Below are 27,711 nucleotides of genomic sequence, written 5' to 3'. Positions count from 1 at the left end.
GTCTCGCCTCTGTTCCCTATCCAGGGGGAGAAATTACGACTGCCCCCTTTCTATTCGGGAGCTGAGATTAATACAACCCTCTGACAATTCCTTGCCTCTGCTTCTCGTTCAACGGATTTCTCTGCCGGAGAATCCCATGTTTATCGAGCCTCTTGGGAGACAGCATCTCCTCTGCCCCGACTACCCATTCTCAGTTTGGAAGCCTTGATCATGAGTATCAACATAAAGCAGTTCATCCCCTCTTCCTAGGCAGTGTGGCCTCTCTTTTCCCACCATTCCGATTTAAATCACTAAGATGAAAGATAACTGCAATTGTTGCATGTATATGAAAACATGCCGTGAGATGTGTCAACAGCCGATATTCGAATAACTGGCGGGGTTTGGGGGAAGAGATGTCGCCATGATTCCGGCGCCAGTTTACCATGCTGACCTTCACTAATGGAGTGTGGGAGCAAACAGGAGCCCCCGGGCGAAACCCACACGACCGCGGCGGGAACTGAACCCCACCTCCATTACGGGAGCCGCTACGCTAATGTGCCGCCCCTTACCAGCCCAGTCACGGCCAATTTACAAACCCGGTTTGAGTCCTTTCATTACCTGAGGGAGGCTTTCAGCAACCCAGCAGAAGTCGGGGGTTCTTTCTGTATCTTAATAAGTATTTTGACCAACTAGATAATGTCCCAGATCTGCTGGATCCTTCAATTTCCCGTCTAAAATCAAGCTTTATTGCCCTCCTTGTGTTGCCCCTAAGGCTGAGATAGACAGAGGTGGTCTGATCAGCCAGCAACATGAGGTCGATAAACCTGGCTCATGTCTGACATGACCAGTTGAAATTTTGAGTTGGTCACCAATTGGGCAGAAGTAGCGTCTGCAGCTGGTTTCTATATAAATATATTTACAGAGATACTTAATTAGGTTCCAACCAAGAAACCAGCAGTGGATAGAGCGGTAGGTCACCTTGGGTTGTTAATTGCCAGGAAGCAGATATGGGAACAGTGGAGTGTAAGGCAAGTTGAGTACCTAAAGCAACACACACAAAAAGCTGGAGGAACTCAGCAGGTCAGGCAGCATCTGAGGAAATGAATAGACAGTTGACATTTCCCGCAGAAACCCTTCTTCTGCACTGAAAAGGAAGGGAGAAGAGGACAATGTGAAAAGATGGTGGGCGGGACAGGGAAGGAGAATAGCTCGAAGGTGATAGGTGCAGTCGGGTGGGTGGGAAAGGTCAAGGGCTAGAGAAGAAGGAATCTGATAGGAGCGGAGAGTGGACCACAGGAGAAAGGAAAGGGGGAGGGGAACCAGGGTAGGTAAGAGGCCAGAGTGGGGAGTAGAAGAAGAGGGGAGGAGGAGGGATTTTTTTTAACAGAATAAATCGATATTCATGCCATCAGGTTGGAGTTGAGTAGCTACCCCATTATGTGTATAGACCCACAGAATCCAGCAATTTGACCAAGCACAAATCTTAATGTTTCTGGCTAATGAAGTCTTTCCACTGAGATCATTACAACTATCACAGTACATAAACCAGAGGTTGACTCTGAAAAAAATACATCAGACATTAATTTTACACCATATATATTGCTATACAAAGGAAAAAGATTGAGAATACACTCTATTGAAGATGCATTATATGTCCTTGAGGAAGGCGACGATGTTATCAACAGCCCGTTTTCCAGATGGGAACGTCAGGTAGCCGTTATCGAAGAAGCTGACCATCCCATGGAAACCATCTGGAATGTGGTACCAGGTGACAGGAACACCGTTGTCTTCCAGCCTCTTTTTGAACAGCAGCCCATCGTCCCGAAGCACATCAAACTCACACGTCAGAATGTATGCCGGCGGCAACTTCTTGATGGCAGCGTCACTGGCGAGAAGAGGGGAGAAGGTCGGCTCCAGGCTGGGTTGAATAAGGTTAAAGACATCTTCCTCGTGTGCCAGCAGAGGGCTGGGGCTGTAACCTCTGGCTTTAAAATCGTCAGGGATCAGATCCGCGCTTATCCAACTCCTGTACTTGGTTTTGAGCTGCACAGACAAATGCTGGCCCTTCAACACTTCCTCGGCCACCGACAAATCCCCGTTCAGGTACTGCAGGTAGAAGAAGATCATACGTGTTCGGAACAGGAGTGGCACCGACTGATTTTGCTGGTAGGAGGGGAGGCTGAAGTCAACCATTTGGAGGGCCGGGTAGATCATGACCTGGGCTCGGAGAGGTGGCAGCCCTGCCGTCTCCTCCAGGTCAGTGACCCTCAGGCAGATGGCTGCAGTTAGGTTGCCGCCCGCGCTGTCCCCGCTCACGACGATCCTGGTGTTGTCCACTCCGTAATCCGCCGCATTCCTCATGAAGTGCAGAGTGGCCTTTAGGCAGTCTTCAAACTGGGTGGGGTACCTGTGCTCAGGTGCAAGACGGTACCTGGGATAAGGCAACAGGAAAGGATTAAACCATTGGTATATGCAAAATCCATTGAGGGCCCATAGGTGAAGGGAATATTGAGACTGAGAGAGACAAAGGCTCCATCGTTTGCGGGGTGGGGGGGGTAGCAAAGGCAATTAGATTCCTTGATTGTTTAATCTAAATCAGTAGCCTAATCAGAGAAAACCTAAATCAGAGAAAACCGCCTGAGCCCATAAGGAACGGTGGTTTCCAAGGGTAAAAGGAACTGCACCTTGCAAAGTGACAAAGGTATTGAGGCAGGCAGTCAAAGGTTCTTAACATGCCAGTGCGAAGCAGTTTTACAATACAGATGATTTGTGAGGAGAAATTGATCATAAAATATCTATATTGGAATGTGATTCATTGTGTTAGTGAGTGTACCTCGGATCTCTGCAAACTCAAGTTTGTTATTTTATTAATCCAGAAACATAGCGCTGAAGAAATCAGTGGGAATGAAAGTCAATAAGATCCCCAAGACATGATGGCATGGTTTTGTCTGTGGATGACATGCAACACTTGATGGGTTTCTTTAAAGGACTGCCCAAGACCTCATACAAGGTTAGTATTAGTTCCAATCCATTGGTGGAATCAGTCACTAGCACCAAATAACGATGTCCTTATACTTTGGTAACGAGAGACTGCTGAGCTGATAGATGGCCTTCATTTTGTGCAGCCAATCTTCCCTTCCCTTCCAACCGTGGAACTCTCTTCTACAATACACCCTCTTTATGTTGCATTCTATCCACTGGACATTCACAGGTTCCTCATCGTGTTCACAACATCCCGTGTGTTAACCGTTACTATGTCTCCGCCCACTATTTCCCAACTGCATGAAATAAGTACGTTTGTCCAGCAACCAAGAGAAAAGTATGTTTCCACATACTTCTTGTTCAAGAGAGTATTTCCACAAGACTGACATTTCCTCTTAGCAGCACCTGCCTTACTGGTGTTCAAAGCTCAAAGAAAATTTATTATCAAGATACATACATGTCACTATATACTATCGTGAGATTCATTTTCCTGTGGACATTCACAAAGGTAAAAAGAAATGCAGTGGGATCAACGAAAGACTACGCACAAAACCCAATACGCAGAAGAAAACTGTGTAAATACAAATAAAACAAATGCTAATAAATAGATAAGTACTGAGAACATGAGTTGTAGAGTCCATGAAAGTGAGTCCATAGGTGGTGGGATCAGTTCAGTGTCGAATTGAGTGAAGTGGTCCCCACCGGTTCAGGAGCCTGATGGTTGAAGGGTAATAACTGTTCCTAAGCCTGGAGGTGTGGGACCCAAGGCTCCTGTAGCTCCGTATTCTGTGTGCCACACGGTTCCCAGGAAGACATTGGATTGCCTAGTGGGCGGGAGAGTTCAAAAGAAGCAAACGGGGGCAGTCAGGACATTCTGCACACCACAGTTCCCGAGGAGATGTTGGATTGTGTATAATTAGGCACTTGGCAAGGGCCAATAAAAATAAATTAGGTTTAAAGAGAGTGGCCATTGTGTGAGTGGGCCAGTGTTAAAGTGGGGAGTTGAGGCTTTGGCGAGGAGAGGCAGAGGCTGTAGGAGAAGTGGGGATGCCAGGCAAGTTAATGGAATGGCCCTCTTGCGGGACTTGGGAAGGCAGAGAGATCTCCAGTGTCCCTGGCGACTACACCTGCAGGAAGTACATCCAGTGGCAGCTTCTTTCAGATCATCTTAGGGGATTAGAGCTGGAACTGGATGAACTCCAGATCGTTCAGGAGGCTGAGGGGTTGATCGACAAGACATACAGGAAGGTAGTTACCCCAAAGTATGGTGCACAGATAACTGGGTGACAGTCAGGAAGGGGAAAGACAGCCAGTGCAGAGTACCCCCTGTGGCTACACCCCACGACAACTGGTATACTGCTTTGGGTAGTTTTAAGGAGGGTGACCTAGCAGAGGAAAGCCACAGCAGTCAGGTCACTGACACTGTCCAACTCTGTGACTCAGAACGGAAGGGGGTAGAAAGGTGAGCTGTGGTGATTGGGGATTCGTTGGTTAGGGGGACAGTCAGCAGGTTCTGTGGATAAGCGTGAGATTCAAAGGTGGCATGTTGTATCCCAGGCACTAGGGTCAGGGACATCGCGGATTGCGTCCACTGCATTCTTAAATGTTAGGATGATCAGCCAGAGGTTATAATCCACATTGGTACCAATGACAAAGGGTAGGGAGGTGCTAAGTTAAAGGACAGGTCCTCCAGGATTGTGATTTCACAAATGCAACCCGTGCCACACACCAGTGAGGCCAGAAAGAAGATCATGCAGTTTAACACGTGGCTAAGGAGATGGTGCAGGAGGAGGGTTTCAGATTTTTGGATCATTGGGCTCTGTTCCAGGGGAAGTGGAACCTGTACAGAAGGGATGGTTTGCACCTGAACTGGAGGGGGTCTAGTATCTTTGCAAGGAAGGTTTGTTAGTGGTGTATCGTGGTGGTGGGGAGGTGGAAGGATTAAACTACAGAGTTGTGGGAGATGGGAATCAACTGCCAGAGCAGATAATCACTAACAAGAGGAAATCTGCAGATGCTGGAAACGCAAGCCACACACACAAAACGCTGGAGGAACTCAGCAGGCCAGACAACATCTATGGAAAAGAGTGCAGTCGACGTTTCAGGCAAAGACCTTTCATCGGGACTGGGGAGAAAAGATGAGGAGTCAGAGTAAGAAGGTGGGGCGAAGGCAAGAAACACGAGGTGATTTTTGAAATCGGTGGTGGGGGGGGGTTTAGTGGAGAAGTAAAGAGCTGGAAAGTTGATCGGTGAAAAAGATACAGGACTGGAGAAGGAATCTGATAGAGAGGACAGAAGGCCATGGAAGAAAGAAAAGGGGGAGGTGCACCAGAGGGAGGTGATACAGGCAAGGAAGTAAAGTGAGAGAGAGAAATGAGAATGGAGAATGGTGAAGGGGGGGCATTACCGGAAGTATGAGAAATCGGTGTTCAGGCCATCAGGTTGGAGGCTACCCAGATGGAATATAAGGTGTTGCACCTCCGACATGAGTGTGGCCTCATCAGGGCAGTAGAGGAGGTCACTGGGAGATCCCACTTTTTCTGGTGGATGGAGCATAGATGTTCAACGAAGCAGTCTGCCAATCTACGTCGGGTCTCACCAATATACAGGAGGCTACACCAGGAGCCACGGATACAGTAGATGACCCCAGCTGACTCACAGGTGAAGTATCGCCTCACCTGGAAGGACTGTTTGAGGCCCTGAATAGCAGCGAGGGAGGAGGTGTAGGCACTTGGTCTGCTTGCAAGGACAAGTACAAGGAGGCAGATCAGTGGGGAGGATGGACAATGGAGTCACGTAGGGAGTGATCCCTGCGGAAAGCAGGAAGTGGGGATGAGGGAAAGATGTGTTTGGTTGGAGATGGCAGAAGTTACGGAGAATTATGTGCGTCCAGTGGAGGCTGGCGGGGTGGTAGGTGAGGAAAAGAGCAACCTTTCCCCTGGTAGGGTGGCGGAAGGATGGGGTAAGAGCAGACGTGCGTGAATGGGAAGAGGTGTGGTTGAGGGCAGCGTCGATGGTGGAGGGAGGAAAGCTATTTGAAGAAGGAGGACGTCTCCTTTGTTCTGGAATGAAAAGTGTCACTCCGAGAGCAGATGTGGCAAAGAAAGAGGAATTGAGAGAAGGGGATGGCATCTTACAAGTAATGTGGTGGGTAAAGGTACAGTCCAGGTAGCTCTGAGGGTCAGTGGGTTAATAACAGATATCAGTAGATAAGCTGTCTCCAGAGACAGAGAGATCAAGAAAGGGGAGGGGGATGTCAGAAATGGGCCAGGTAAATTTGAGGGCAGGGTGGAAGTTGGAGGCGAGGTTGAGGAAGTCGACTAGCTTGGCATGGGTGCAGGAAGTAGCACCAGTGCAGTCGTCGATGTAGCAGGGGAAAAGTGGGGGAGTGACACCTGTGTCGGCTGGAAACTGTTCCACGTAGCTGTCAAAAAGGCAGGCATAGCTGGGACCCATGCGAGTACCCACGGCTACACCTTTTGTTTGAAGGAAGTGGGAGGAGCCGAAGGAGAAATTATTGAGAGTGAAGACTAGCTCCACCAGACAGAGGAGAGTGGTGGTGGTGGGGAACTGGTTGGGTCTGGTGTCCAGAAAGAAACAAAGCTTTGAGGCCTTCCTGGTGGGGGATGGAGGTGTAAAGGGACTGGACATCCATAGTGAAAATAAGATGCTCAGGGCCAGGGAACTTGAAATCATTGAGAAGATCAAGAGTGTGTGAAGTGTCACGTATATAGGTAGTGAAGCACTGAACGGGGTGGAGGGGGGATAAAACTGAGTTGAGATATGGAGATATAAGTTCAGTGGGACAGGAACAAGCATAAACAATGGGTCTACCTGGATGATTTATGGATCTTGGGTAGTAGAAACGGGAGGGAGGTGCAGGGTGAGGGAACTATGAGGTTGCTGGCAGTGGATGGGAGATCCTCAGGGTTAATAAGGTCAGTGATGGTGTGGGAGACAATGCCCTGGATCCTGTTTGAGGGGTAAGAGGAAGTGTCTGACCGCTGTCGCTGGGCCTCAGCAAGGTAGAGGTCAGTCCACTAGACTATTACAGCCCCCCCACTGCCCGCCCTTCTGCGGGTTTGATGGTGAGGTTAGGAATGGTGAGGAGGGTGACCGAAAGGAGTCAGGTTGGAATTGGAGAGGGGTGTGGTGAAGTCGAGACAGTTGATATCCCGTCGACAATTAACACAATGAAAAGATCCTGAACAGGTAGAAGAGTAGGGCGGGGTGTCCAGGAGGAATAGGAGGGTTGAAATAGGACGGGAGAAGGAGATCATCGGTGCGGGGTGGAGAGTCCTTGACAAAGAAGGGGCGGCGGAAGAAGAGCTCAGCATCATGGCCGGTACAGGTGTGGAACTCGCGGATAAGGATGTTGTTAAACCTAATGTGTCTGTACACAACTACATCACTTAAAGCACGAACGCGGGAGATGACTTTAACTGGACTATTCACAGTGCAGCGAGAGAAGACAGCAAGCATGTGCAAACAACAGATATCTAAGGAGCGGGGTGTGGGAATCATTGTTCAAAAGGCAAGAGATCCGTCCATACAAAGTCAGAAATAGAAAGGTTGAGCGTGATTGGAGTAATGTTCTGAGCTGCGTATATTTCAATGCAACCAGTATTGTAGGAAAGTTGGATGAGCTTAGGTCAGCGTGTGGAATCACGATATTATAGCCATTAGCGAGATCTGGTGGCGGGAGGGACAGGACTGGGTGCTCAGTGTTCCAGGGTATCTTTGTTTAAGACACGATAAAGCGGGCACGATTAAAGGGGGAGGGATGCCATTACTAGTTAGGGAAAATGTCACTGGAGGCTATATGTGTGGAACTGAGAAAGAAGCGAGGGATGACCACGTTAATGGGATCATATTATAGAACATCCAACACTGTGAGGGATTTAGAGGAGCAAATTTGTAGCGAGATCACAGACTGTTGCAAGAAACGTAAGGTTGTGATAGTAGGTGATTTTAACTTTCCACAATATGGACTGGGACAGGACTCCCATACTTGTCAAAACTGTTCAGCAAAGTTTCTCATTCAACTAGAGGGGGTGCAATTAGGGAATGAGACTGGGAAGGTGACAGAAGTAGAGTGTCACTTTGCATCCAGTGATCATAGTTTCAAGCTAATTATGGAGAAGAATAGGTTTGGTCCTCGGGTTAAGATTTTATACTGGAGAAAGGCCAATTTTGATGGAATGAGAAAGGATCTGGCAAGTGTGTATTGGGAACAGGTTTTCTGGCAACGATGCACTTGGTTATAAAGGAGCAGATGGGGTACTTAAGGAGTTTAAAAATGTAAGAGAACACTTAAGATAATCAGGAGAGCTAAAAGATGGCATGAGGTCACTCAAGCAGACAAGGTGAAGGAGAATCCCAAGAGCTTCTATAATATTTTAAGAGCAAAAAAGATAGCAACAAACAAAACTGGTTCTCTGGAAGATCAGAGTGGTCATCTATCTGTGGAGCCAAAAGAGATGGGGGAGCTTTGAATAGATTCTTTGCATCCGTATTTACCCAGGAGATGAAGCCTATAAAATTGAAGCAAAGTAGCGGTGAGGTCATGACTGTATACAGATTACAGAGAAGAAAGTTTTTGCTGTCTTGAGGTAAATTAGGGTGGATAAACCCCCAGAGCCTGACAAGGTGTTCACTCAGACCCTGTGGGTGGCAAGTGCAGAAATTGCAGGGGCCATAGCAGAGATTTTTAAAACATCCTTTGCCACGAGTGAAGTGCCAGAGGACTGGAGGATAGCTAATGGTGTTCTGTTGTTCAAGAAAGGCTCTCAGATTAAACCATGAGGTCATAGTCTGGTGAACCTGACATCAGTAGTGGGTTAAGTTATGGAAGGTATTCTAAGGGACTAGAGATATGACAGATATTTGGCATGTATTTGGACAGATAGGGACTGACTGGGGTGTCATGGTATTGTGTGTGAAGGTCATGTGTAACCAATCTTATAGAGTTTTTTCAAGAAGTTACCAGGAAAGTTGATGAAGGCAAGGCAGTGGATGTTGTCTACATGGACATCAGCAAGGCCTTTGATAAGGTCCTATATGGGAGGTTGGTCAAGAAGGTTCAATTGCTTGGCATTCAAGATGCGGTAGTAAACTGGATTCGACGTTGGCTTTGCAGGAGAAGCCAGAGATTGGTAGTAAATGGTTGCCTTTCTGACTGGAGGCCTGTGACTAGTGTTGTGCTGCAGGGACTGGTGCTGAGTCTGTTGTTGTTTGTCATCTATATCAACAATCTATTGCAGATGACATCAAGATTGCTGGTGTAGTGGACCGTGAGGACGACTATGAAAGCTTGCATTGGAATCTGGACCAACTGGAAAAATGGGCAGAAAAATAGCAGATGAAATTTTGATACAGACAAGTGTGAGGAGAACAAACCAGGGTAAGACTTGCACTATGGATGGTAGGGCACTGAGGAGTGTGGTAGAACAGAGGGATCTGGGTGTATAAATTCTTAATTCCTTGAAAGTGGCGTCACGGGTAGATAAGTTCATAAAGAAAATTTCTGGCACATTAGCCACAAATCAAAGTATTGAGTACAAGAGTTGGGATATTACGTTGATGTTGTATAAGACTGTGGTGAGGCCTAATTTGGAGTATGTGTGCAGTTTTAGTCACCTACCTACCTATCTACAGGAATTGATGTCAGTAAGATTGAAAGGATGCAGAAAAAATAATATAAGGATTGTGCCAGGACTTGAAGACCTGGGTTATAGGAAAAGGTTGTAAAGATTAGGACTTCATTCCCCAGAGTATGGAAGAATGAAAGGATATTTGTTAGAGGTATACAAAATTATAGGGGTATAGTTAGGGTAAATGAAAGTAGCTTTATCGACTGAGGTTGGGTGAGACTAAAACTAGAGGTCATGGATTAATGGTGAAAGGTGAAATGTTGAAGGGAAACATGAGGATAAATTTCTTCACTCTTGAGAGTATGGAACGAACTACCAGTGGAAGTGATAGACCCGGGTTCGATTTCACCATTTAAGAGAAGCTTGGATAGGTACGGAGAGCTATGGTCCAGGTGCAGGTCAATGGGACTAGGCAGACAAATGGGTTAGTATGGACTAGATGGGCTGAAGGGCCTGTCTCTGAGCTGTAGTGTTCTATTATTCAATGATTCTATGGCATCTTCCCAATAGCAGCAGCAAGAAGAGAGCCTATTCTGGATGGTGGGGGTCCTTGATGATGGATGCTGCTTTCTTGTGAATGGCTCCTTGTAGATGTGGTACAGGGAGTTTCCTACATGAACACTTTAGAGCATAGAACACAGAACATAGAACAGTACAGCACAGGAACAGGCCCTTGTGCTGAACCAATTAAATTAGTAATCAAATTGCTAACTAATCTAATCTCTTCCATCTACACAACATCCATATCCTTCCGTTTTCTTCATATCCATGTGTCCATCTAAACGTCTCTTGAGTCTCTTATGTTCCTGCCCCTACCTCTACCCCAGGCAGTGCATTCTAGGCACCCACTACTCTGTGTAAAAAAAACTTGCCCCTCACACCTTGGAAATTACCCCCTCTCTCCTTAAATGCATGCCCACATCATCTGCATGCAAGCAAGTGATTTCTCCTTTATCCTTAAGTGGTCCTACCTTATGTCTAGTTATCCTCTTGCTCTTGATGTATGTTTAAAATGCCTTGGGTTTCTCCTTAATTCTACTTAACCAGGACTTTTCATGACCCCTCCTGGCTTTTCTAATTCTTTTCTTGAGCTCTTTTCTGGCTTCCTTATAACCCTCAAGGGGAGGATTTGGTCATTATAACTTTGTTAATCATATTTGCTCCTTGCTGTTCCAACAGAGGCGGGGATGGGAACCATAGGCTCAACATTTGTAAAGTCTTTGTGCCACTTTCTTTTGGGACAGAGATGAATTATTCAACAATCTGGTTGGAAATGGTGAACAGAAGCAGAAGCTCTGGGGCACTGAAAGGATGGCAAAATCTTTCGAACCTGGAGGAAGTGCAAAGAGATTATAACGATCAACTGAGATGCAAACAAGCCATTGGCACTTCTGCAGTGACACGCTAAATGGACTGGCATCTCTGTGTGGGAGAAATTAGTCAGTGAAGTGGGGTTGTGAATGGGTTGTTTGTGAAAGTAGTCATTTTGCAGAGGGATGTTGAAGGCACTTGGACAGCAGGCAAACCTGCTCTGGAAGGAAGTGGAGTGGTTCTCATGGGGTGTGGGTGAAATGAGAGAGCTGATAGAGTGCAGATAGATAGATAGATAGATAGATACTTTATTCATCCCCATGGGGAAATTCAACTTTTTTTCCAATGTCCCATACACTTGTTGTAGCAAAACTAATTACATACAATACTTAACTCAGTAAAAAATATGATATGCATCTAAATCACTATCTCAGAAAGCATTAATAATAGCTTTTAAAAAGTTCTTAAGTCCTGGCGGTAGAATTGTAAAGCCTAATGGCATTGGGGAGTATTGACCTCTTCATTCTGTCTGAGGAGCATTGCATCGATAGTAACCTGTCGCTGAAACTGCTTCTCTGTCTCTGGATGGTGCTATGTAGAGGATGTTCAGAGTTATCCATAATTGACCGTAGCCTACTCAGCGCCCTTCGCTCAGCTACTGATGTTAAACTCTCCAGTACTTTGCCCACGACAGAGCCCGCCTTCCTTACCAGCTTGTTAAGACGTGAGGCGTCCCTCTTCTTAATGCTTCCTCCCCAACACGCCACCACAAAGAAGAGGGCGCTCTCCACAACTGACCTATAGAACATCTTCAGCATCTCACTACAGACATTGAATAACGCCAACCTTCTTAGGAAGTACAGTCGACTCTGTGCCTTCCTGCACAAGGCATCTGTGTTGGCAGTCCAGTCTAGCTTCTCGTCTAACTGTACTCCCAGATACTTGTAGGTCTTAACCTGCTTCACACATTCTCCATTAATGATCACTGGCTCCATATGAGGCCTAGATCTCCTAAAGTCCACCACCATCTCCTTGGTCTTGGTGATATTGAGACGCAGGTAGTTCGAGTTGCACCATATCACAAAGTCCTGTATCAGTTTCCTATACTCCTCCTCCTGTCCATTCCTGACACACCCCACTATGGCCGTGTCATCAGCGAACTTCTGCACATGGCAGGACTCCGAGTTATATTGGATTATCCTTTCATCAAATAACTCTTTCTTGACAGCCAGAATTAGATTACATTTCTGGTTGTTCCTCGTCTTCTCCCTCCCTGTTTTCATAAATACTGGTGTTATATTTGTCGCCTATTGGAACAAATGGAAGATTGGAAGAAGATACTCAGTGCATCCACCACACCATGTGCCATTCTCTTTTAAAACCTTTACAAGTCCCAGAAAACTTAATGGCTTTCAACTTTACTTATTTCTCCAGCACTCTTTCAACTAATGCACATTTCTTTCAACCCATTCTTTCTAGACCTGCCTCTCCCCCATTATTTTCAGGATATCTGTCAATTTTTCCACAAAGATATTTGTTTAAATTTGCTACCATTTCCTTATTCCAATATAACCTCCCTTGTTGCATTCTGTGAGGGACCCACATTAACCTTTGAATATCTTTTCTCTTTACATCTTGTGCTTCTTGTTAAGTTACTTCCAAAGTTATATTTGAAATGTCCTTATCAGTGGCTTCATGCTTCTTTGCTGAATTATTAAGTGTTCCCAAACCTTTGATTTTTCTGGTTTTTGGTGTCATTGCAAGCCTTTGCCTTCGATCCAGTATTCCTTTAACTTCTATTTATAGCCAAATATATTGATATATCCTGATATACACAGTGATATCAGGATATTTTACAGATATATGATTAATTAATTAATCTATCTCTATCCGTCAATTCTATTTCTATCTTCTTTAGAGTTTTTACCTTTTGTCTCCTGCCTTTGTGTTATCCCATCTAAGTACTGCTGATCTATCTCCTCTCTTCCATCTCGATCTTTTGGTTAATTCTCTATTCTGATGTTTCGTGTTTCAGTATGCCCTGTTGCGTCTCTGCATGATTACTTTGATCCCGTTTTGTTATGGGCACTCTAAGAGGAAGAAAAAAGTTTAATTCATTATTTAGAGGATTTGTTCTTACATTATTGTTACCTGGTCCTTTGCTTCCTTGCCATCGAAATCCTCTCATACTTTAAGAAAGTTGCTCATGAAAAGGCTGTTCATGTATTTTATTTGCCTATTTTTTATCCTTAAACTTTCATACCCTTCCCTTTGGGTACTAAACTCACCCCAGTTTTTGTTGGAACTGCTCCAAGTTTCTTATTGATATTGATATAAATATACAGGGTGTACATGGTCAGACCACACTTGGAGTATTGTCAGCAGTTTTGGGCCGCTTATCTAAAAAGGAACGTGCTGGCATTGGAGAGGGTCCAGGAGAGGTTCACAAGAATAATCCTAAGAATGAAGGAGTTAACATATGAGGAGCTTTGAAGGTTCTTGACCTGTACTTGCTGGAGTTTAGAAGACTGGGGAGGGGCATCTCATTCAAACCTGTCGAATATTGAAAGGCCTAGATAGAAAAGGCAAGGAGAGGATGTTTCCTACAGTGGGATAGTCTAGGACCAGAGGGCACAGCCTCAGAATAGAAGGCCATCCTTTTAGGACAGAGATGAGAGGAATTTCTTTAGCCATAAGACAGAGAATCTGTGGAATTTATTGCCACAAATGGCTATGGAGGCCAAGTCATTGGGTATATTTAAAGTGGAGCTTGATAGGTTCTTGATTAGTCAGGGCGTCAAACGTTACAAGGAGAAGGCAGCAGAATGGGGTTGAGAAGGATGATGAATCAGCCATGATCAAATATTGGAGCAGACTTGATGGACTGAATGGCCTAGTTCTGCTCCCATGTCTAATGGTATTTTGGCCTTAAAAGCCCTGAAGATGAGCTTTTTGCAGCAGCAAAGTACATTGCGACACAGTTCAACACTTGTCCTAACTCTATCTGTATGCTTCCATGTCAATTGCTCAGGGCTCAGGCAATAGGCCTGAAATTATGACATTTGAAGTCCTATATTTTAATTTCGAGTCAAACTCCTGTTGCCCAGTCAGTAGAATCTCCTTCCCATTCCTCTTCATGTCATTTGTTCCGATGTGGAGCAACCTGGTTTCTCCCTCCCTTTCCAATTTCCTCTCAGGTTGCCAAGAGATGATCACACCGCTTGGCGTTCTCACTCATGGCTGCTGAGGACTCTACCCATTCCCCTAGTTACGGAATCCGCAGCAGGCCAGAATACACAAATGAAAGGATGTAGGAAGAGAGGGAAGATAGATTGACAAATAACAACCACAAAGAGCAAGGGCTTTGACTATCTTGTTGTCCATACTGTAATCCTTCTCCTTATCTCCATAGGGAGCAAATACACCAGGCTCATTGTATTCATTGCATCACATAGGTAATCATCTCCCTCAGTGCCCACAGCTTCCTCCTGGCTTGTCCATTTTCTGCAACCAGAAGCTGTTGTCAATCGTAAAGGGGCAGCATGTGTAAGAATGCATGTGCTAGCTAAAATCCAGTTTCCACAGACTGGAACTCGGACACGTAGGAATGCAAGGAGGAGACTGCAACCACTGAGATGTAGAGTAGTTAGTTAGTAACAGAGATAAGGGATAACGAGCATCTGGAAAAGAAATGTCAGTGCAATAACTATTGAAGCAAAGGTTCTGCCTGAAGCAGGGAGCTCAGCTGAAGCCTAGAATGGAGCTCTCTTGAGTTTCCTGGGCATCAAGGGATATAGGCAAATCCATGCAGTGCCCAAATGGATGCACTAATGCCTGTGCTAATTAGAAATGTGGTAACCCAGATCAAACAGTAGACCAAACCTTGCCCTGTTGATGATGATAATTTAGCTGGGATATCTTTGAGGTAAACTCTCTCAGCACAAAGGCCACATAGTGGCTGACGAACCTTGAATGCAAGTTGTACTCAGGTAATCCAGAGATACCAACAGTACACCACAGTAAAGAGACACATCTTGTCCTTTAGGAACTTATTAGTAAAAACTCTTCACTGGGTTGCTGCTGTAAATAGGTGCGTTCTGCAGGAAATCCAACCTAAAAGGTGTAGTAGACATATTAACGTATGGAGCATGAGAGGGATCTTTGCAGGATAGGCCTAATTGTGGCAGTACTTTTGAGTTAGCATTTAAGCCCCTAACCCATGGGCTTGAATTGCTGCCTCGAGATTAGTGGCACAACCTCAGTTTAACATTGTCTCATTACAGGTTAGGACTGTATTCTTTAGAATGTAGAAGATTAAGAGGAGATTTGATAGAGGTATACAAAATTATGAAGGGTATAGATAGGGCAAATGCACGTAGGCTTTTTCCACTGAGGTCAGGTGGGACCACAACCAAAGATCATGGGTTAAGGGTGAATAGTGAAATGTTTAAGGGGAAATCTGTTCACTCAGAGGGTCGTGACAATGTGGAAAGAGATGCCAAAGTAAGTGCTGCATGTGAACTGAATTTTGATGTTTAAGAGAAGTTTGGATAGGTGCATGGATAGTAGGGGTATTGAGGGCTATGATCCCAGTGCAGGTCATTGGGAGTAGGTAGTTTAAATGGTTGCAGCATGGACTAGATGGGCCAAAGGGCCTGTTTCAGTGTTGTACTTCTCTATGACTTCAGTCCATGCTTAGTAAGTAAAACCTGTGTAATGCTGTGTTGTAAAGTAGCATTTTACCATTTAATATATATTAACTGTACGGAACACTAAAATCAACCTCAATGAACCGGTCATGATATCAGATGAAATATTGTTAGATGTAAATTACCACAGATCAAACCAGATGCAACACCACAGAGTACGTGCAAGAACAGAAGAAATACAGTGTGTTGTTATTAAGAGCAATGTTGAAAGCCACAGAGCAGAGACTGGCTTTTGTGGGCAAGTGAAACAGCGAAGGGGCAATTGGATAGTAGTGAGCACATTACAGGAAGGGAGGCAAAAAACGGGAGTGGATCGAGAGGTGGGAGTGCAATCCAACAGACAAAATAATATATGCGGGGTATGTGTTGTGGAACAGAGCTCTGCAGTCAATGCAGAAAGGGAGGAATTGTTGCATGGAGGAACTAGAAGACCATCCCACCTCACGTCTAAGGAAATCGTTGACTGATGCCGGCAATTGGTTTCATCTCAGCACCACTCCTCCCACTGCACCTCCCAAACCTATCATCCTGTACCACACACAGGTGAAGAAGGCTGCGGAAGCTGAGATAACCGCATCGCCAAGTTCAGCTTCAAACTACCTAATCTCTTCATGCTCTTTTGTGGTCACTGGGTCGAATTCCTAGAACTCTTCAGCTAATAGTGTGAATATCTGCAGCGGAAGGACTCGAGTGGTTGAAGAAGTTGACTCAGGACAGTCAGGGAGGTACAATAAACGATGGACCTGCCAGCGATTGAATTGTATTAAAAAATGGAGCAAGCCACAATTCTCAGAAGCATTACAGTTACCAGGGCTCAGATTCACTCTCACAGTGAGGCACCAGTAACTACAGCTGCTGAGGAACTTCAGGCTCTGAGGAGAGAGGCCAAGACTTGGATGAGTGGGGATTATGAATGGGGGGTGTTCAGCAGGATGGGGGTACCCAGGAATGTTGGAGGATGCACATAGGCTGGTGGCCCTGAAGAGTGAGAGGCCTTACCCTCCTTCCAAAATGAAAATCAGCTTAGATGGTGATTCAACAGCAGATCTGCCCTCAGGCAAAATGGTTATCATGATGCAAGTCATAGTCAAAGAGCGGCACAGCATAGGAGCTGGACGTTCAGCCCATTGTGTCTATACTGACCAGCAAGCACCCATCCACACTAATCCGACATTACACCGTACGTCCACCCACACGTTACGGGGAAGTGGGAAGAAACCGAACGGACCGGGGGGCCGCGAGGAGGATGCGAATCCCGACTCCAGCAGCGGCAGTCGGGATTGAAGCTGGGTCGCCGGAACGCAGCGGTGCTATCTGGCGTGACCCTGAGCAGCACGTGGTGAAACCTCCACGGGGAGCGACGGGCAACACTGGAGCGGGAGGACAGCGTGATAAATCGGATACGTCAGGTTACTTCTGGGAGGGTGGCGGTGATGATCGCTCCCTCAAACATCTCGTTCAGACTGAACTAGTTGTGGCCTGTAGGCGTGCTGTCAACTCTATGGACACAGCGATGATGCCGACGCTAAGAATCTGCCCGTTCTAGTAAGCGAAACTTCCCCTGGGTAATACTCACTCCACAGAAACCACGACTGAGCCCGTTTCCCTGGCAACGTATCGGCACAGGTGGTCGTACTCATCTGCGGAGGAAAGTACAGTGCAAGTCAGTTACCAGATTAGTGAGACCAGCACTGGCATCAAGTTCTCCCAGGATAAATACGGTAAGGCTTAGGGACACAGTTCTCTTTGCACAGTCCTTATCAGAACAAGGAGATGAAAGGTCTCCCTCCCCTGCCCCCACCTTCATTGTCAAGTCAAGCCATTGAGCAGGGGTTCCTCTTACGCTATAGACCCCTATTGTTAACTGAGGGTTCTGCTCTAGAGAATATGACTGGGTTGAATCCCAAGGGAAGATTGAACTAAATTCAGCTACAAAGCCAAACTGCCGAGTCACTGAAATTCCTTTGGGTGCTTTTATGTATAGATGTGTAAGTAGTTTCCTTAAAAGCCAGGCAGCATCCCTTTGCTTTGCCACCAGTGAATTACCTTCCAACTGCGTGCACATTTCCATAACGGCCACAATATGCTTTCCCAGCCATACTTTGAAATAAGGCCATGGGATCTTCGACACCCACTGTGAACGTCTGACAGAGTTTGGGTTCTCCTCTCAGTGGAAAGGAGCTATCTCTGACTCCTGCAAGGCCACTCCGTGGCGTTAGCCTGGACTTTGTGCTGCAGCGTCACAGACTAAAACACAGCGGACACCTTTAACAACAGTTTCCCGCCAATCCTTTGCTGAGGAGAAATCAACTTTGGGTTGAACTCTGATCCTTCACTTCCAGACGCATCGGCGATAAGTGGCCAATTAAATTAGCCGACGGGACGTGGCTGGTGGCCTGGGCAATGGGCCGAGGGATGGGAAGGGAGAGAGTTGCGCAAAATCTTTTCTTGAGCCAAAAAAAGACACGAGACATCTCTCCGGTCAGTTTCACCATGTCACTAAGAAATTGCCTTATACTGACTGGGAGAGAGTGAAGTCAGCCACTGCAGAGAACGTGAATCGTAGAATGGTAGAATTTACAAACAGAAGGCCATTCAGCCCATCATGCCCATGCCTACCGAGAAAACTGACACATCAGATCTCACTCCCAGTCCTTGTGGGTTATGGCTCACCTTTCAAATCTAGTGAGTTTCGGGGGGACACCACCTTCAACACTTACTTATACTGCCAAACACCCATCCTCCTCCGTGAAAATACAGGACTCCTCGACTCCTGCCGGTGTCTGCTAACGGTGGTTGATAAACCCTCACGGGTACACCGTCAAAGCGCACATCCTGGGTAACCAGCCCGGCCTCTTTCTTCAGCGACAACATGAGTACTTTTCTGCGTAAGTATCGGACAGCCGCGATCTGAGTTCTGGAGCCCAGGTTCTGGATGATGTTTCCCTGGGGTTTGGCGTGCGTGGAGGGGGAGGGGGAGGTAAGAGGAGTTAAGTCAATAACTTGCAATTACATAGCAGTCTTAATGGTAACAAAATCCCGCTGGGATCACGCATGTGAAGAAGCAACTGGGATTGATGGAGGAGGTAGGTCTTAAAGCACAAAAATACAACTGCAGATGCTGTGGATCAAAGAATACGTACACAACGCTGGAAGAACTCAGCAGGTCAGGCAGCATCCGTGGGAAAAGAGTAGCCAACGTTTCGGGCCGAGACCCTTCATCAGGAATGGGGGGGAAGAGAGGGCCGAAGCCCAGTAATAGAGATAGGGGAGGGGGTAGGGCCTAGAGGCGCCAGGTGGAAAACCAATCAGAGGAAAGATAAAGGGGGGATGGGGAGGGGATAAGCATGAAAGAACTGTAGAGATAAAGAAGCAGAAAGTTGAAAGGGGAGAGAGGCAGAGAGGGACCTGGGATAGGGGAAGAGGGAGGGGGAGGGAATTACCGGAAATTGGAGAATTCAATGTTCATACCACCAGGCTGGAGGCTACCCAGACGGTAGATGAGGTGTTGCTCCTCCAACCTGAGTTTGGCCTCATCATGGCAGTAGAGGAGGCCATGTATGGACATATCTAGACGGGAATGAGAGGCAGAGTTGAAGTGGGTGGCAACTGGGAGGTCCTGTCTATTGTGACGGACGGAGCGTAGGTCTTAAAGCAGGTGGAGGGGTAGAACGCCAAGAAGTAACAAAGTTCAGAACATAAATAAGAAAGTTATGATGCAGCTGTATAAAACTTTAGTTCTGCCACATTTGGAGTACTGTGTGCAGTTCTAGTCACCCTTAACAGGCGGGATGTGGAGGCCTTGGAGAGGGTGCAGAAGAGGTTTACCAGTATTAGCTATAAGGAGAGGGTGGACCTACTGGACGGTTTCCTCTGGGGCATTGGTAGCCAAAGGGGGAGCTGATAGAAGTGTATCTATCAGCTGCCGTTACCACAATGCTATTATAGCTCAGGCATCGGAGTTCAGAGTTCAATTCCAGCGTCCTCTGTAAGAATTTTTACAGCTGGACAGATGTTCATTTGCCCTACCACCCCTGCAGCCGGAAACATACAAAGAATGTTCTTTTTTTTAATCGGGAACTCAAAACTGTTCCCTGGGGCTTGTGAGCTACATTTCCCTTCCTAGACTTCCAAACGTTCCATTCACTAATCCCCCTCTCAGTAAGGTCCCCCCTGTGCCTGAGTGAATCACGTCCCTTCGTCCTGCTCTCTGGACAAGGCCCCCCCAGCTCTGGCTTGCTGATGTGATTAGCACAGTCCCGTCCACCTCTCTCCGACCGGCAGAGTCCCACTTCTGCGGAAAACTTCCCACGGTCAATCTCACAGGGAATCCTCTATGTGTCCCTTCTGCCTGTAATGTGAGTCCAGGATCAACCTCTGACCTTGTTGAGGGTTTGATCAGCACCCCATACGATCACAAAACTACATTCCGTTTCCCAGGGTCTTGACAGAACATGATGCTAGAGGTGGAGTTGGAAGGACAACAGCTATAGCGTGGCTTTCTTTGAGATTCCGGTTCATACACCGTCGTTCAGAGCCACAATTCACTCCCCATCTTCTGTTTGGAGGAATTATGGGAGATTTCATGGGATTCTGTGGCCTATGGATGAAGGGTTTACAGCAACAGGCATGTCCCCAAGATCAGGGGCTTGCAGTTTTGCACGGAGCTGTGTAATTTTGTCAGACAGAGAGCTGAGACTGCTCAGTTGCTGAGTAATATTCAAGAATGATATCAACATGCATTGGATATTAAGGGTCTCAGGGGATGCAGGGACCTGAAAATAGATTTCCCATTGCAAGCAGTGATGGGACAGGTTTGAGGGCATTTACACCCCCTCCTACCTCTGTATTTAATGGACTGGGGGCTCTGGGACATACTGTTTTTGACTCTACTTCTGTTGACTAGTCTTATCTCAGTTATACTAGGCATTGAGCGTGCCCTTGAACAAATTTGAGACAGTTTATTGTAAAGTCTCATTCTGATTAAAAAGGGACAAAGGCATACCGCAGAGCCCAGCTGAGCTGAGGAAGGTTGGGAAACAGGCAATTACTTAATTGGAGTACATCATAGTAACTTTGAACTGTTAGCTGTGTTTAAGGAAGAGATAAAGAAAAAGTTTAAAGGCACTTTAAAAAGAACTGTCACCCTGTTCACCTTGTAGTTCTGGGCTCACCAGAGTGACAATCTAATCAAAGCTTCAGTTGTTAAACTTTTGACGGTCTTCTGTTGTTTTTAATGGGTTCTATCGGAGTTCTTTGTTTCGTGTAAGCAGGCAAGTCTCAAGGTTATATAATTTATACATACTTTGATAATAAAATGTACTTTGAACTTTGAAATGAGGGAGACTGGAAAAACTTAGAGAGGCACAGTTCCCGCTCTAACACAACCCTCCACCCCCCCGGCATCTGTACACATGAGAATCAAGGAGATTCTCAACATTAATGGGCTCCCTGGCCAAGTGGCCTGTCACCCGTCGGCAGCTGAAATTCTACCACTTGCCTGGGGTGATGGGAATCTTGCAGCTAGCAGAAACCTTGAGGTGTACAGCTGGGAGAGAAGGGAATGGGGACAGGGGTTACACAGGGCAGAAACCTTGAGGTGTACAGCTGGGAGAGAAGGGAGTGGAGACGAGAGTTACACAGGGCAGAAACCTTGTGGTGTACAGCTGGAGAAGGGAGTGGGGACAGGGGTTACACAGGGCAGAAACCTTGTGGTGTACAGCTGGAGAAGGGAGTGGGGACAGGGGTTACACAGGGCAGAAACCTTGAGGTGTACAGCTGGGAGAGGAGGGAGTGGAGACGAGAGTTACACAGGGCAGAAACCTTGTGGTGTACAGCTGGAGAAGGGAGTGGAGATGAGGGTTACACAGGGCAGAAACTCGGAGGTGCAGAGCTGGAGAAGGGAGTGGGGACGAGGGTTACACAGGGCAGAAACCTTGTGGTGTACAGCTGGGAGAGAAGGGAATGGGAACAGGGGTTACACAGGGCAGAAACCTTGTGGTGTACAGCTGGAGAAGGGAGTGGAGACGAGAGTTACACAGGGCAGAAACCTTGTGGTGTACAGCTGGAGAAGGGAGTGGAGATGAGGGTTACACAGGGCAGAAACTCGGAGGTGCAGAGCTGGAGAAGGGAGTGGAGACGAGGGTTACACAGGGCAGAAACCTTGTGGTGTACAGCTGGAGAAGGGAGTGGAGACGAGAGTTACACAGGGCAGAAACTTGGAGGTGCAGAGCTGGAGAAGGGAGTGGAGACGAGGGTTACACAGGGCAGAAACCTTGTGGTGTACAGCTGGGAGAGAAGGGAATGGGGACAGGGGTTACACAGGGCAGAAACCTTGTGGTGTACAGCTGGAGAAGGGAGTGGAGACGAGAGTTACACAGGGCAGAAACCTTGTGGTGTACAGCTGGAGAAGGGAGTGGAGACGAGAGTTACACAGGGCACAAACTCGGAGGTGCAGAGCTGGAGAAGGGAGTGGGGACAGGGGTTACACAGGGCACAAACTCGGAGGTGCAGAGCTGGAGAAGGGAGTGGAGACGCGGGTTACACAGGGCACAAACTCGGAGGTGCAGAGCTGGAGAAGGGAGTGGAGACGAGGTTTACACAGGGCAGAAACTCGGAGGTGCAGAGCTGGAGAAGGGAGTGGAAACGAGGGGTACACAGGGCAGAAACTCGGAGGTGCAGAGCTGGAGAAGGGAGTGGAGACGAGGGTTACACAGGGCACAAACTCGGAGGTGCAGAGCTGGAGAAGGGAGTGGGGACGAGGGTTACACAGGGCAGAAATCTTGTGGTGTACAGCTGGAGAAGGGAGTGGGGACGAGGGTTACACAGGGCAGAAATCTTGTGGTGTACAGCTGGAGAAGGGAGTGGAGACGAGGGTTACACAGGGCACAAACTCGGAGGTGCAGAGCTGGAGAAGGGAGTGGAGACGAGGGTTACACAGGGCAGAAACCTTGAGGTGTACAGCTGGAGAAGGGAGTGGAGACGAGGGTTACACAGGGCACAAACTCGGAGGTGCAGAGCTGGAGAAGGGAGTGGGGATGAGGGTTACACAGGGCACAAACTCGGAGGTGCAGAGCTGGAGAAGGGAGTGGGGACGAGGGTTACACAGGGCAGAAATCTTGTGGTGTACAGCTGGAGAAGGGAGTGGAGACGAGGGTTATACAGGGCAGAAACCTTGTGGTGTACAGCTGGAGAAGGGAGTGGAGACGAGAGTTACACAGGGCACAAACTCGGAGGTGCAGAGCTGGAGAAGGGAGTGGAGATGAGGGTTACACAGGGCAGAAACTCGGAGGTGCAGAGCTGGAGAAGGGAGTGGAGACGAGGTTTACACAGGGCAGAAACTCGGAGGTGCAGAGCTGGAGAAGGGAGTGGAGACGAGGGTTACACAGGGCAGAAACCTTGTGGTGTACAGCTGGAGAAGGGAGTGGGGACAGGGGTTACACAGGGCACAAACTCGGAGGTGCAGAGCTGGAGAAGGGAGTGGAGACGAGGGTTATACAGGGCAGAAACTCGGAGGTGCAGAGCTGGAGAAGGGAGTGGAGATGAGGGTTACACAGGGCAGAAACTCGGAGGTGCAGAGCTGGAGAAGGGAGTGGGGACGAGGGTTACACAGGGCAGAAACCTTGTGGTGTACAGCTGGAGAAGGGAGTGGGGATGAGGGTTACACAGGGCAGAAACCTTGTGGTGTACAGCTGGAGAAGGGAGTGGGGACAGGGGTTACACAGGGCAGAAACCTTGAGGTGTACAGCTGGAGAAGGGAGTGGGGACAGGGGTTACACAGGGCAGAAACTCGGAGGTGCAGAGCTGGAGAAGGGAGTGGGGACAGGGGTTACACAGGGCAGAAACCTTGTGGTGTACAGCTGGAGAAGGGAGTGGGGATGAGGGTTACACAGGGCAGAAACTCGGAGGTGCAGAGCTGGAGAAGGGAGTGGAGACGAGGGTTACACAGGGCAGAAACTCGGAGGTGCAGAGCTGGAGAAGGGAGTGGAGACGAGGGTTACACAGGGCAGAAACTCGGAGGTGCAGAGCTGGAGAAGGGAGTGGAGACGAGGGTTACACAGGGCACAAACTCGGAGGTGCAGAGCTGGAGAAGGGAGTGGGGACAGGGGTTACACAGGGCAGAAACCTTGTGGTGTACAGCTGGAGAAGGGAGTGGGGACAGGGGTTACACAGGGCACAAACTCGGAGGTGCAGAGCTGGAGAAGGGAGTGGAGACGAGGGTTATACAGGGCAGAAACTCGGAGGTGCAGAGCTGGAGAAGGGAGTGGGGACGAGGGTTACACAGGGCAGAAACCTTGTGGTGTACAGCTGGAGAAGGGAGTGGGGATGAGGGTTACACAGGGCAGAAACCTTGTGGTGTACAGCTGGAGAAGGGAGTGGGGACAGGGGTTACACAGGGCAGAAACCTTGAGGTGTACAGCTGGAGAAGGGAGTGGGGACAGGGGTTACACAGGGCAGAAACTCGGAGGTGCAGAGCTGGAGAAGGGAGTGGGGACAGGGGTTACACAGGGCAGAAACCTTGTGGTGTACAGCTGGAGAAGGGAGTGGGGATGAGGGTTACACAGGGCAGAAACTCGGAGGTGCAGAGCTGGAGAAGGGAGTGGAGACGAGGGTTACACAGGGCAGAAACTCGGAGGTGCAGAGCTGGAGAAGGGAGTGGAGACGCGGGTTACACAGGGCACAAACTCGGAGGTGCAGAGCTGGAGAAGGGAGTGGAGACGAGGTTTACACAGGGCAGAAACTCGGAGGTGCAGAGCTGGAGAAGGGAGTGGAAACGAGGGGTACACAGGGCAGAAACTCGGAGGTGCAGAGCTGGAGAAGGGAGTGGAGACGAGGGTTACACAGGGCACAAACTCGGAGGTGCAGAGCTGGAGAAGGGAGTGGGGACGAGGGTTACACAGGGCAGAAATCTTGTGGTGTACAGCTGGAGAAGGGAGTGGGGACGAGGGTTACACAGGGCAGAAATCTTGTGGTGTACAGCTGGAGAAGGGAGTGGAGACGAGGGTTACACAGGGCACAAACTCGGAGGTGCAGAGCTGGAGAAGGGAGTGGAGACGAGGGTTACACAGGGCAGAAACCTTGAGGTGTACAGCTGGAGAAGGGAGTGGAGACGAGGGTTACACAGGGCACAAACTCGGAGGTGCAGAGCTGGAGAAGGGAGTGGGGATGAGGGTTACACAGGGCACAAACTCGGATGTGCAGAGCTGGAGAAGGGAGTGGGGACGAGGGTTACACAGGGCAGAAATCTTGTGGTGTACAGCTGGAGAAGGGAGTGGAGACGAGGGTTATACAGGGCAGAAACCTTGTGGTGTACAGCTGGAGAAGGGAGTGGAGACGAGAGTTACACAGGGCACAAACTCGGAGGTGCAGAGCTGGAGAAGGGAGTGGAGACGAGGGTTACACAGGGCACAAACTCGGAGGTGCAGAGCTGGAGAAGGGAGTGGAGATGAGGGTTACACAGGGCAGAAACTCGGAGGTGCAGAGCTGGAGAAGGGAGTGGAGACGAGGTTTACACAGGGCAGAAACTCGGAGGTGCAGAGCTGGAGAAGGGAGTGGAGACGAGGGTTACACAGGGCAGAAACCTTGTGGTGTACAGCTGGAGAAGGGAGTGGGGACAGGGGTTACACAGGGCACAAACTCGGAGGTGCAGAGCTGGAGAAGGGAGTGGAGACGAGGGTTATACAGGGCAGAAACTCGGAGGTGCAGAGCTGGAGAAGGGAGTGGAGATGAGGGTTACACAGGGCAGAAACTCGGAGGTGCAGAGCTGGAGAAGGGAGTGGGGACGAGGGTTACACAGGGCAGAAACCTTGTGGTGTACAGCTGGAGAAGGGAGTGGGGATGAGGGTTACACAGGGCAGAAACCTTGTGGTGTACAGCTGGAGAAGGGAGTGGGGACAGGGGTTACACAGGGCAGAAACCTTGAGGTGTACAGCTGGAGAAGGGAGTGGGGACAGGGGTTACACAGGGCAGAAACTCGGAGGTGCAGAGCTGGAGAAGGGAGTGGGGACAGGGGTTACACAGGGCAGAAACCTTGTGGTGTACAGCTGGAGAAGGGAGTGGGGATGAGGGTTACACAGGGCAGAAACTCGGAGGTGCAGAGCTGGAGAAGGGAGTGGAGACGAGGGTTACACAGGGCAGAAACTCGGAGGTGCAGAGCTGGAGAAGGGAGTGGAGACGAGGGTTACACAGGGCAGAAACTCGGAGGTGCAGAGCTGGAGAAGGGAGTGGGGACAGGGGTTACACAGGGCAGAAACCTTGTGGTGTACAGCTGGAGAAGGGAGTGGAGACGAGGGTTACACGGCACAAACTCGGAGGTGCAGAGCTGGAGAAGGGAGTGGGGACAGGGGTTACACAGGGCACAAACTCGGAGATGCAGAGCTGGAGAAGGGAGTGGGGACGAGGGTTACACAGGGCAGAAACTCGGGGGTGCAGAGCTGGAGAAGGGAGTGGAGACAAGGGTTACACAGGGCAGAAACTCGGAGGTGCAGAGCTGGAGAAGGGAGTGGGGACAGGGGTTACACAGGGCAGAAACCTTGTGGTGTACAGCTGGGAGAGAAGGGAGTGAGGATAGGTGTTACATATGGCAAATCTCCAGATTTTGCAGGCAAAGTGCAAGTTGAACGGAGGAAAGATCCAATCACCCACTTCCTGCACAGACCCTGTCCTCTGTAAGCAGACTTCTAAATCTGCATATATGATTAGCAAAGGGATACAACATGCTGGATAAATTATAAATTAACGGTGTTCACTGTTACCAACGGTTTCAGAGCGGGGGTATGCTATGAATTTCCCAGTATTAACGGATCAGTTGATGCCCCCTGCCACATGCAGATGCGTCTTTCCCTGAACCTGCCTTTAGGAACTCACACGCTCGAGCAGCATCTGAGGGGGGGAAATGTCAACTGTCCATTTCCCTCCTCGGTCGCTGCTCAACCCACCGAGTTCCTCCAGCACTTTGTTGGTTGCTGCAGGTTCCAACAACTTCAGTCTCTTCCAAGACAACTGCACTGCCCCATTCTTACCCTCGGCCATTGGGCTCTACAATGAGTCAACCTACATCCTGGGGCAGCGATGACCCCCTCCTGTTAGACTGTTCCAGGTAACTTATTTTTTATTCTTCCTTACTTCTCTTCTAATATTTGTATATCTGTGCACTTGTAATGCTACTGTGACACTGTAATTTCCTTTAGGATCAATCAAGTATCTTTCTATCTATCTCTCCTCTGACGCCTACATGACCTCTTTATCCGTTTACTGGCTTTGGACATGAACTGCCCGTTAACTCACCTTGGCAAGTTCAGTTCAATATCTAAAATCAACATGTTTCAGAAAGTATTAACTCTTCATACAGTTCCAGTCAGAATGTAAAGTTTTCACTCTCCTCTGGTCAGACCATGACACTGAATAATAAATGTAAACTATTCACTATTTGTTCTGTACATTTCTCTTTCTGTACATGAATTAGCTCTAATTGCTGTTCTTTTGTTTATCTCAGTCCCTGTTCACCATTTTCAGCTTGTAACTCCAGCAAGTGTAGGAAAGGTATAGGGACAACAGTGCGAGGCAGTGAGGCTGGACAGTGACAGGGGTTTCACACGGGGTTGGGGCAATAGGACGCTCCCCGTTTACTCAGTGCAGTTCCCCTTTAAGAGATGACTGTGTTTGCAATCCGTCTCTTCCATCGGTAGAAAGGAGTGATTAACTGTTAAGACTCTTGGATCACTAACTGCTTGCCAGAGTTCACGGTGCTCCTTACCAGAGTGCCAATGGCGAGCTGGACTCCGTAGATGAGTCTGAGTTTGCCCGGCCCCTGGATACCCGCGGGCAGAACCGAGTCTGTGAAGACGGTGTAGATGACCCCAGAAACCAGCAGCAGAGACAAGCCAACTACAAGGGCCAGGCCCATCGTCAGTGCCCAAAGTACCAGATCCATGTCTGCAAGTCAAGCTAAAGGCCGGCCGGGAGCTTCTGGACAGAGCAGTGCCTCGGCCAGCACTCACGCTCTGTGTCCTTGGTGCCGCTGTTTATTGGTGAAGGGAGTGACCTCCCGTGTTAATGGAGGAACAGGAAGTTGTGGA

The 27,711-nt window shown here is 48.3% G+C and overlaps 1 protein-coding gene across 1 annotated transcript; it reads right to left on the bottom strand.

The window, feature by feature from the left end:
* Positions 1 to 1,444: 1,444 nt before the first annotated feature.
* On the bottom strand, positions 1,445 to 27,711 carry aadacl4 (arylacetamide deacetylase-like 4). Its single transcript, XM_073031782.1, has 4 exons — positions 27,390 to 27,711; positions 18,355 to 18,580; positions 17,211 to 17,274; positions 1,445 to 2,410 (listed from the first exon to the last, which is right to left on the bottom strand). The coding sequence occupies exons 1-4, from the start codon at positions 27,564 to 27,566 to the stop codon at positions 1,627 to 1,629; spliced, it is 1,251 nt and encodes a 416-aa protein (XP_072887883.1). The 5' UTR covers positions 27,567 to 27,711; the 3' UTR covers positions 1,445 to 1,626.

The sequence above is a fragment of the Hemitrygon akajei genome, chromosome 29 (genome assembly GCF_048418815.1).
Source record: "Hemitrygon akajei chromosome 29, sHemAka1.3, whole genome shotgun sequence".
NCBI lineage: Eukaryota > Metazoa > Chordata > Chondrichthyes > Myliobatiformes > Dasyatidae > Hemitrygon > Hemitrygon akajei.
This window is presented reverse-complemented; position numbering and strand designations above follow the sequence as displayed.